Source organism: Electrophorus electricus, chromosome 3 (genome assembly GCF_041902795.1).
Source record: "Electrophorus electricus isolate QZ-2024a chromosome 3, ASM4190279v1, whole genome shotgun sequence".
Classification (NCBI taxonomy): Eukaryota; Metazoa; Chordata; class Actinopteri; order Gymnotiformes; family Gymnotidae; genus Electrophorus; species Electrophorus electricus.
In genome coordinates this window covers 11,392,099-11,402,500 of record NC_137499.1, presented here as the reverse complement: position 1 = coordinate 11,402,500, position 10,402 = coordinate 11,392,099, and the positions used below count along the sequence as shown (strand labels likewise).

The 10,402-nt window shown below is 48.1% G+C and overlaps 1 protein-coding gene across 8 annotated transcripts; it reads right to left on the bottom strand.

Moving 5' to 3' along the window:
• Nucleotides 1–207: 207 nt before the first annotated feature.
• abi2b (abl-interactor 2b) lies at nucleotides 208–10,317 on the bottom strand. Of its 8 annotated transcripts, XM_035525542.2 has the most exons (12): nucleotides 10,124–10,317; nucleotides 6,800–6,967; nucleotides 6,544–6,720; nucleotides 6,250–6,267; nucleotides 6,057–6,154; nucleotides 5,008–5,154; nucleotides 4,024–4,145; nucleotides 3,494–3,721; nucleotides 2,843–3,031; nucleotides 2,481–2,567; nucleotides 2,065–2,256; nucleotides 208–1,879 (listed from the first exon to the last, which is right to left on the bottom strand). In XM_035525542.2, the coding sequence occupies exons 1-12, from the start codon at nucleotides 10,238–10,240 to the stop codon at nucleotides 1,704–1,706; spliced, it is 1,719 nt and encodes a 572-aa protein (XP_035381435.1). In that variant the 5' UTR covers nucleotides 10,241–10,317; the 3' UTR covers nucleotides 208–1,703. The 8 variants fall into 8 exon arrangements, with proteins under 8 accessions (XP_035381435.1, XP_081566403.1, XP_081566402.1 ...); XM_081710277.1 differs by lacking the exon at nucleotides 5,008–5,154; XM_081710276.1 differs by lacking the exon at nucleotides 6,250–6,267.
• Nucleotides 10,318–10,402: the final 85 nt, after the last annotated feature.

Genomic DNA, 10,402 nt, shown 5'->3' with positions numbered 1-10,402 from the left:
TCCTGTAGACTCTCAGTGGAAGTGGCTGTGATGAGGCAGCTAAAATTAAACGGTCCATTCCAGCCGTTGGGCTGTAATTGTGTACTCTCAGCAGCATCTACCAAACAAGTACCTGAGAGACCGCCCAGGCAGTTTTACAAGTGTCTACGACTTGATAGTTTCAAATTTCACTGAGCATTTCATATAGAAAAAAAAGATGAATGAATGTGCAGACTAGATAAATCCAGTTTATTCTCCATCACTGGGAAGGGGGGGAGGAAATCACAGAAATGATCAACATGCAAGACTCAAGTTCTCACACAGTCACAGATCATTCATCAAAAATAAAAAGGAATTTGCACAGACAAGCCAGGCAGTCACCAATAGTCCACAAACAGTGAAACCCAGGCATCACACAACATAGTATAACCCACACACTCATACATGAACATAGACATCAAATGTACCTCATAGAAAAAAACGGCTGTGTTGGCACAGATTTGAATGAGGGAACCAATCACACCTGCGAGAGAGAATGTTCCGAAGTTTGGGCTGGTTTCTTTCTCTGAGTCCTCACTCATTTCAAACCTTTTCGTGTCCATGTTTTGCTTTCAAGGCATTTAGATCAATGGTGCTTGTGCTTTCAAGACCAAAGCCTGCCTGCTGAGAAGTCCCTAACTGTGCTGTCATTATTGCAGATAAAAGGGCCCTTATTCCTCTTAGGTTACATACATCAACACATTATCAGAATCAGAAAAATTAATATAGAACATACATAGTACTTTTCATAACAAGTTGGTCAAAATAAAGTCCACCATTTCAGAGCTTCTGTTTTTAACCAATGAGCACAAAGAATGGTGGTTAAGAAATCTTCTTCATAAACATTTATGACTATATGATCACTTTTTTTATGGCACAAGCTTAAATTTCAATAGTGTTATCATACATACGTACAAAGAATACAGATAACTGCAAGTATCAGCAGTAAACTGATGGAAAAGTATGAATGTGAAGGAATATAAACGTAAGGATCTCCCAGTCATGTTCAGAATGCCACTCCATGCTCCAAACTTTGGTATAGCCTACAGCTAAAACTGTCGACCTGAACCCATGTCATTTCCTATGTGAAGAAGAAAAAAGCCAAACAAAACACGCAGCCTCTTCTCCCCTGACAATGCCAAAACAAGACCTCCCAAATGTCAACTTCCTTCAATTATCTGCGGTCTTAAATGTTTAAAAGGTCAGCGAGATGCTTTTTGTTGCCTGGTGGTTTTGGCGATGTGGGAGTCATAGGTGACGTGGCAGGTTTGCCACGGGGTGGACCAGTGACATTAATCTTTAGTGTTTCAGGTTGGAGAGGAGCTCAAGTTAAAACATGAAAAATGATCCTTATAAATCTTTTAAGCATGTGTCGTGCAGCTTTCAACCGCCGTCTCTCAGTGTACGCTGGAGACACACACACACACACACACACATTCATAATGTAGAACACTATTCGTTTTATGGACTAGAACTGAGCGGACAGTGGATTTCCCAGATCCTGTCTCTTCGTTTGCTTCTAGTTACCTTCATCCATTTAATGCCGTCCATCCAAATGTTTCTTTACGAATAAATGTGGGTGTCGGATGTAACGTGACGTTAACGTGTGTATACGGCTTAGGAGCGACTGTGCAAGGATCTAAGAAGAAAGATTTTGGATGAGTGCTCCAGCACCCTCTGGTGGCTCAATCCACGTAGTGCATGATCGACTCAACGTAGTTTCCAGGGAAGAGGCCCGTGGTGCCGTTCATCACGCCCTCGAACCAGCCGTCGTCGTTCTTCTTGATGACGTAAATGATGGCGCCTTCCTGGAAGGAGAGCTCGTCTTCCTTGTCGCGTGCGTAGTCGTAGATCGCCACCACTTCCACATAACGGGAACAGCAGCGAGGGAAACGCAAAGAGAAATGACAAAATTAAAGAGGGTTCACGAAATCGTCTGCTTCTGAACGTGTTTTTCAAGTTTGTTTGTTTTTTTTTTTAAATCATGTTAAAATGAATTAAATCATGTTAAAATGAATTAAAAGGGAGGTCAGGAGTCCACTGAACCTTTCTCTAGGTAGCTGCGTGGCGCCCAAGGCGGGTCCTCTTCAGCGTATGGGTCGCTGTACTCCACCACTGCTGACTCTTCATCTTCGTCACCATCGTCATAGTCTTCGGGCGGCGGTGGTGGAGGGGGCGGGGCGGTCTCCACAAACTCCACCTCTTCTGAAGGCGGCGGGGGAGGAGGGGCATCCGAGACTGCGGTGGGGAGAAGGCGCAGGTGAGGTTGGAGGACAGGCGCGGCGGTTGCGGAGCGTGCAGGGCAGGCGAACGCGGAGGTTAGTCAGAGTAGAGAGGCAGAGACGAGGGCGCACCCCTGACCACAGAACAGTCCCACGTGCACAAACAAAACCCAGAGCATGCTAGGCTACGCGCGCGCACACACACACACACACACACACACTTTTCAACTACTGACTTACTGGTCTCCTGAACCCGAGCTGCAAAGCCCATCAGAGGTATCTGTGGGGTGATCTGTAATATGGAAGGGGGAGGAGGCGCCACAGGGACTAGTGGACCAAATCACAATGAAGAATGGAAAACGGGAAGGAAACCAGCGCAGCATGTGACAGAAGGATAGAAAGAGAGGAGAGTATGGATGGATGACAAATACAAAAGAAGAAAGGAGGGGAAAGAAGGGGGGAAAAAAATAGTAAATAATTTTTAAAAAAGCAGTGGACACCATTCATATCACAGGCCAGTTAGGGCACACACAGAGAGGACTCAGTGTGCATGTCCATTAGAAGGGCTCAGAGGCCTGCCACATGGAGGTATAGAAGCATACCGTGGTTCTGGTTGTAGTGTGGGCCTCCGTTTAGTTGGCTCTGGCTCACGTTCAGGGGCGTGTTCTGAGGCGCGCTGTTGGGCTGATTGGTGACTGAGGAAGGGCGGCGGTAGGGCAGGGAGCCACCCACCGAGGGCGCGGCCTGCCGCGTCATTGGTCGGTTCATGCTGTAGAACTGAGGGCCATTTCCTGGGAACCAGCATATGAGAACACTCAGAATTGTGTACATATACACACACACACGCACGCACCTCTTTGCAATTCTCAGACTAAAAGTAAAATAGAAGATCATAGCAAAGACACTTGCAATACCAAGATTTCACTGAGGCAGGTAGTCACAAATCACGCAGACCAACAGACAACCCCTGACTGACTGATCTGAAATTCAGGATTTCATTACAAGCATGAAAAAAAAAAAAGAAAGAAAAACACCACACAGAAGACAAAACCAGAAGACAATAATAGAAGGAGAAATAAAACCATGGAGAGAGAAGGGGAACAGAAGACAAAGGATCCAGAGGAGGGGCCAGTGGGCCTGGATGCCAGCAAGCAGCCACCCCGAGCCTCGTGGGTGGACACGAACGGTCCGACCTGGACCAACTCAAACGAAGATGGGGACGACGGCACACGACGGCGTGGGGGTGCACTCACCTTGCACAGGGGTGGTGGCGGCAGTGTTGTTCGCAGCAGAGCTGACAGGCAGGGTGGGGGGCAGTTGTGGGGGAGGAGGAGGAGGAGGAGGAGGAGGAATCTCAGGGGGCGCCTCCGCTGGGGGCGCCGGGGCGGGAGACGCAGGCTCTGGGGTGGGGGGAGGGGGAGGTGCCGGAGGAGGTGGGATGGCGACGGTGGGGAGGGGTTTGGGGGGGGCAGGGGAGGTACCTGCCTCGGCATAGGCCGCACCCCCCCCCCCACCCATGGGCAGGCGAGAGGAGGAAAAAAGGAGAGGAGAGATAGAAGGGCAGACAGGATAAGAATAGGCAGGAATAAAACTAACTAACAAACAAACAAACAAACAAACAAACAAACAAACAAACAAAGGGTGAAAGGCAGGAACACGTCCGCAACGGACAGGTGCGACCCGAACTTCTCCTCTGTCTGTAAGCACGCCCAATCAGGGAGTCCGCGCTCCCCTACGGACAACTACACAGGGCCGGAGAAGTGAGCACTCACGGAGCTCCTACCTGGGAAAGCGGAGGGCGGGGCGGGGGTTGGCACGGCGATGGGCACGCCCACACTGCCGCTACCGCTGTTCTCCCTGCTGCTGCTCCGACTGCTGGGATGACTTCCTCCACTGCTGCCGCTGCTGAGAGCGGGAAGAGAATCACACACTTGAAACGCTACTGCCTTAAATCCGCCACACGCCATTCACTTCCACGGACGAGGGGAGGGAACCCAGGCAGATGAATCCTAGCCTTAGGACTAAGTCAGTCAGCTGTGGTAACCGAAACCCTTTGTCTGCCAGAGGGGCTTGGCTTCGGCCGACGCAGGACGCGCCAGCCGCTGATCAGACTGAGGTCTGGAGGCTCTGCATGGGGCAGTTTGTTTATACACTGGTTTCTTCTCAACAGTTGTTGCATGCCGGAGAAGTTGTGCCTGAGCTGGAGGGGGCCGGGGGCTTTGGGGCAGGTCTCTCTGGTCATTCACGTCCGATAACCCCTGAGGGGAAGAGCTGGGTTTCGGCTCGGGATACAGATTGTAATGAAGAAGGAAAAGGTCTTTGAGAAAAGAAGCTGAAACAGAAACAGTGCAAGATAAAGAGAGAGCGAGAGAGAGAAAGTCTTCCTAAAGGATGTTATGGCTACTTGAACTTAGATGAGCTCCAAGCACAAGAGAGCAAAAGCCGAAGAAAGAAGGAAAGAGGAAGTTAGTGAGTGGCCGTCATCACCAGGACAACAAAGACGAAAGACAGACAGCTTACAAACACAGAGTCCTCCAAAGACAGAGCGAGACGGACAGAGTGAGAGACAGAAAGGTGGACAGACAAGAGAGGAACGAGGGAGGAGGCTGGAGCGGAAGGAGGGGCGGGGTCTCCTGCTTCTGGAGCTCAAAGAGGACTCGACCTTCTTAGGATGTAGGACTAATCACGAGCGGTGCGTTAGCCGTGTGTGTGTGTGTGTGTGTGTGTGTGTGTGTGTGTGTGTGTGTGTGTGTGTGTGTGTGGGTACCTGTACGTGCGGGTCCTCTGATTTACGGAGGCGGTGCGTGCCGGGCTCTGGAGGGGCGGAGCCGTGGTGCGGGTCGGGCTCTGCACGTAGTCATTAGGGACGACGGGGGGACGCACGGGCTCGAGCGTCCGGTAGGGGGAGTGGCGCCTGCCAGGGGCGGGGTTACAGTTTAACACCTCCTAACTGCAGAAATGGCAGCAATACTGCTCCCTAATTATGCTGGCATTTAATACTCTACACGCCTACGACTGTCCATTAATACCATCACTTGGCTCTCGGTAAACAGCTCAAATACTAGCAGTCAACCGTAAACTGCAACCGAACCTTCCTGCCACAATCCTGAGTTTACTCCATAAATGTGGCACTTCAAAAAAAAAACAACACTTTTTTTAATGGGAAAAACACAAAGACCAAATTTGGGAAAACTATGAAAAACATGGCTTGATGTTTGTGACGGACTGCTGTGTTACCGTTACCGTGGGAGACAAGAGTTAGGGGCGGGGCATGGGTGTGGCTAGAGGAGGGGCATGGGGAGGTGTCACACAGTAAAGGGAGGGCGACAGGAAAAAAAAAAAAAAAAAAAAAAGCAGCATTAAAAAAAAAAACCCACACACAAGCACGTGAAGTTCACACATCATCAAGTACAACACCAAGACAGAGGTTTCAAGTTCTAGTCCACAGAGGCCTGCCCAGGGGAGAAGAGAACATGCGTTTAGAAAACAGAGCTCATATTCACACTGTAAAAGTGGGTCTCAGAGGTCAACCGCAAAAACAGGAGTAAAGTGGAGGGATGAAGAACGGCACGAGGAACACTGTCAAGCAGCTCCACAGGCACCTGGACCGGTCCAGACCGCTTTTACGGACTCCAGCAGCTGCTCGCTGTTATGACACACACGTCCACAGGAAGCCCCAGGCCAACATCATGTCGGCAGGAGAAAACATGGGCCCTTAAACAGAGGCTGCGGATGTTATGATGAGCGAATAAGCACCTGCAGGTTTCCACATGTGCCCACAGGCTCATATTTGCGCTCGCGCACACACACACCTACCCGAGCGTGCCCTTCCCAGGGCCTGGAGGACTGGGGGGTTTCTGAGTGGGCGCAGATGTGCGGGGGGTCGTGCCCGTCTTCATGTTCTGGGCATTAACCTGTAAATATTAAAAAGGTCAAACATCAGTTATGCTGAACTTATTCACAGATCTAGTAAACACACACACACACACAGGCCCCATTCAAGCCTTACCTTGAACCTTAGCAACCACTACATTCAGTAACGAAGCAAAGTGAGGGGGGACAAACAAACAAAAAAAAAAGTTATTAGAATACTGAAGTTTAGAAGAGCATGCGTACGTGCGCACACGAACCCACCCACACACCCACCCCTGTAAACGGAACAATTAATAAGGCAGCAGGAGGCGAGCAGCACAACCAAAGAAGAGTAGGAACACAATCTTTACTGGCAGACTCCACAAAATCAGATACAAAGAAATGAAAACCTCTGTGTACTATACAGTCAAAGACCTCCAGCACATCCTACCTTGACTCCATGACCCACGTCATCCAGCAGGCTGTAATCTATGGGCTTGCGTATATAGCGCACCGGCCTCTCAGGATTGGCAGGTGCGATGATCTTGTGCGTGCGAGAGGTGTTCTTATTGGTGGTGAGGATGCCGATCTCACGCCGAGCCACTTTCTCTTTGTGGATGTCCACCGTCTAGGATGAGATGAAGAGGGCGTGACTGAGCGTTAAGCAATAAGAGTGTGTTTGTGCACGTGCGCAAACGTGAGCTCACCTGTGAGATGTGGTTGATGGACGACTCCATGCGGCGCAGCTGGGACGCCTGGATGTCCAGCATCTGCAGAACATTGTTGGCTAGCGTGTTGATCAGATAGGCGACGCTGGCCAGAGACTGTGTGGTGTAGTTCTTAGTCTCTTCTAAAGCTCTGTGCTTATCCGGGGACTGGACACCCGAGACGAGGGGAGACAAACAGAGACAGAAAAGAACTGATATCTGTGAGAACATAACGAATCCAACTGGGGCCCATTTACCAAGCCAAGGGACTGGGTCCTATCAGCTGACGTGGAACAATTTATAATTACATTTCTGAGCTTATTCGACAGAGTAGGACAAAATAATGACATCTGAAACACACTTCATCCCGTAACATACGCATGACCTCTGATGCCAGAGACTTTACTATTTATTATACAAGTAGTCCAATCAAGGCACAGCGGCCGGCCTGCCATCACATGAGCGATGACATCATAAAGATGACATCTTTCCTTCCTCAATTTCTTCTCTCTCATTTGCAACTGATCTCCTCTGACTGATGGAGCACATTAGGACAGAGACAGACACTGCAGCAACCAATCGGAAGGAAGCAAACCATCAAAACAACCACAGGGTGCCACCTTACTGGATGCCTAAAGCCAAGACTCAACGATAAATGAGATGGAGGGTGTAAGTGTGCGTGCGAGTGAATGTGTGTCAAACTATGAGGGCTGTTAAGGAAAATCGATTTCTTTTAAAAAGAGATATCAGTATTGTGTTTATTTGTACTTTATTTCAGCATCTATACGGTCATTTCAAAGTTGACTGCTATAAAGTTCAGCCTCTTCCCCGGGGCCTTCATTAACAGGGAGTAGAAGACATACTTTTTTAAAGAGAAAAACAAACTTAATTCTAAAATGCTGAAGCCAGTGACTATAGGAACAAACCGTTGAAATAGTTTCTATAGCTCTGCTCCATGCTGCCCTTTGGAACAAGGCATCGAGCTTTACAGTTCAAAACAGATCCTTTCTCCACTGAAACAGACAAGCCTCACATGACCTCATTAAACAATCTCTTCATTCCTCTCAGTCTGCTACAACACCACTGACATTTCTGACTTTTCACAGTGCACGTGTACACAAACCCACCCATGTCGCTTTGTACACTCAAGCTGCAGGTTCTGCTGAAAATCAAAAAGTCTTTCATCGCCATCAATTAGGAGGAAACTCCTCCCATCTGGAGACTCCATGGGATCAAAGGCCCATTCTCCTTGGATCCAATCTCACCGGGATATCAAGTTAAAAGTTATTCTAGCAGACTGTCCGCTGCCATGATTTGCAAATTAGCATTTTAGCTAATGTCTTCCTTTGGGTAGTGGAGGCAAAAGCCAAAGCTGGTGAGGACACATTAGCAAGAATTATGCCAAACAAGCAGTTTTCTCCTCAATATATTCCTGGAAGTTCTTACATTTCACCTGACTCAATTTTAGATTTAGATTCCCATTTCGCTGCAAAAACCAAAACAACCAGATCACCTACATGACAGAATTTTACATGACAGTAAAACGACAGAAGACCTGTGCCTTAAATCACGCAACAATGTCTTGCCCCCCGCCTCCAAATCATACTTAAGCATTCAAACTTTTTTTTTACATGCAAAACAGAATCTTATACAGTCTCAACCAGTGAAGTGAGGAAGTGGTTAAGAGAGGAAATATTAAGTTTCAGTGAGACCACAGCAGCAAACCGCACTCAAGGAGAAAATAACACAGAAGCAATGAGCTAAAAAGGGACCAAGGAAAAAGAGCACAGGACCCAGCCGAGTATAAAAGCAAAAACAAAATATGAAATGGCTCACTTTCAAAACGGCACTTCAGTGAATACCCTGTGCTTGGTTTCCTCATCTCCAGACTTGCATATGGGACTGAGCCATCCTAAAATGGTACCAAGATGACCACATTGAACACTAGTATGATCTGATATTTTGGAACACGGGCTCCAGGTCAAGGAGGGTGTACGTCACATCTAGGTCCCCATCTCATCCACTACAAATTGGTCAATTTCCAGGTCCGGGTTAGTTATCTTAGATATGTTAAGGAGCAGATCTAATAGCTAGACCTAACCTCCTAAAGATGTCATTCAGTAACCTCAATAAGCTGGAATCTAACACTTTTCTCATCAACAGAAGAGTGTTTATCTGGTTGAGAGTGAGAACAAACTCTTCAGGACATGCATTCAGGGGCACTGTGTGCATCGAGTACCAACATACTACTAAACCCTCAGGGCAACTATATTTTTAACTGAAGGGAAAAATATAGCATTGCATATAAAGCTATTTTGTGCACATTTCCTAAAATAGTTTGGTTTTTTCCTTTAAGGGAAAAAAGCGAAAACCCGGGAGGAAAAAACAAAACAAAACATGCCAACTCTTTATGGCACAACTGCTCCGTCAAATGCACCATTGTTTACACTGTTATTATTCATTTGTGCTGCTCATATTTGCTTTCGAGCAACAAATAATAAAAGTCGAACTGCATCTGTTACAGAAATGAAGCTGAAAGTATATAATAAACCATTTTTAAATCAAACGTCAACTTACTCTCCAAAGAAGTTACTCTCCGGCAATGCCTAACAAGCTATCTTAGCTAACCTAGCTTTCGGCTATCCATGACTGCGAGCGCAACCCGCTGGTTTAGGGATTATGGATCACTTTGGATTACGAAAACACCATTAACCAAACAAATATTTAACACATAGCCAGGCTAACTGAGCCATCTTATTTTAGCTACAGAAGTAGACTAGCTAGCTGGCTAACGTAACCCTAACCCTCCAATAACAGCGATAAGGACATAAACCTCAGGTTAACCTCAGACTAATTGGGTGGCATCGGGTTTGTAATACACACATTTGTCATACACATTTGTAATAAACTAGAAATTGCCTTTTGAATTAGTAGCGACCTGAAGTGGCAAAACTCGGATCGGGAACACGTCTAGCTAGCCGAGCTAATGCTAGCATGGCTAGAGTAGCATCAGCTAGCTGCCCAGCCAACTAAATACTAACTCATTAAATACGCGGTTAGAGTCGCGGATGAAACACCAGAACGTGGAAACACGTACCACACACGCCTTACAAACACAAACCTGCCACTAAACTCCACAGGGCCTCAGTGTGCTGACCAACACAAGCCTGTCACGCGCTCCTGTGTGCCAGTGAGCGAGCTTCGCGCGAGCTAGGTTAGCCGCGAGCGGGCTGGGAGAGAGCCTTCGCTGGTTACGATGGTTACACTGGTTACACTGGTTTCTTTCCAGCTGTACGCAGCGGTCGTGTGTACTTTCCTAATCACCTGGATGTAGTTGCTCTCGCAGTATTCTGCGACTCGCTCCAAATTCGCGTGGCTGTCCAGCAGGGCTCCTCGTCCCGCGGGGATCTCCTCCTCCAGAAGCATCTGCAGCTCCGCCATCTTCACATCGCACGAGCGACCGCGACAGGAAACGATCCCGTGCACCTTCCTCCCTCACTGCCCCCCCCCCCCCTTCTTCCTCCTCCTCCTCCTCCTCCTCCTCCTCCTCCCTCAATGCCTCGCTGCCTGCCTCCCTCCCTCGCACAACCGTGGTGTTCAAAC

Excerpts from the sequence above, each read along its gene's own strand:
- abi2b (XM_035525542.2), bottom strand. The coding sequence starts at position 10,240 with ATGGCGGAGCTGCAGATGCTTCTGGAGGAGGAGATCCCCGCGGGACGA. Across the intron at positions 6,968-10,123 it reads GCGAGAGCAACTACATCCAG|TCCCCGGATAAGCACAGAGC; the intron begins GTGATTAGGAAA and ends TCGGGTGTCCAG. Across the intron at positions 5,155-6,056 it reads CCTGGGAAGGGCACGCTCGG|GCGCCACTCCCCCTACCGGA; the intron begins GTAGGTGTGTGT and ends CGCCCCTGGCAG.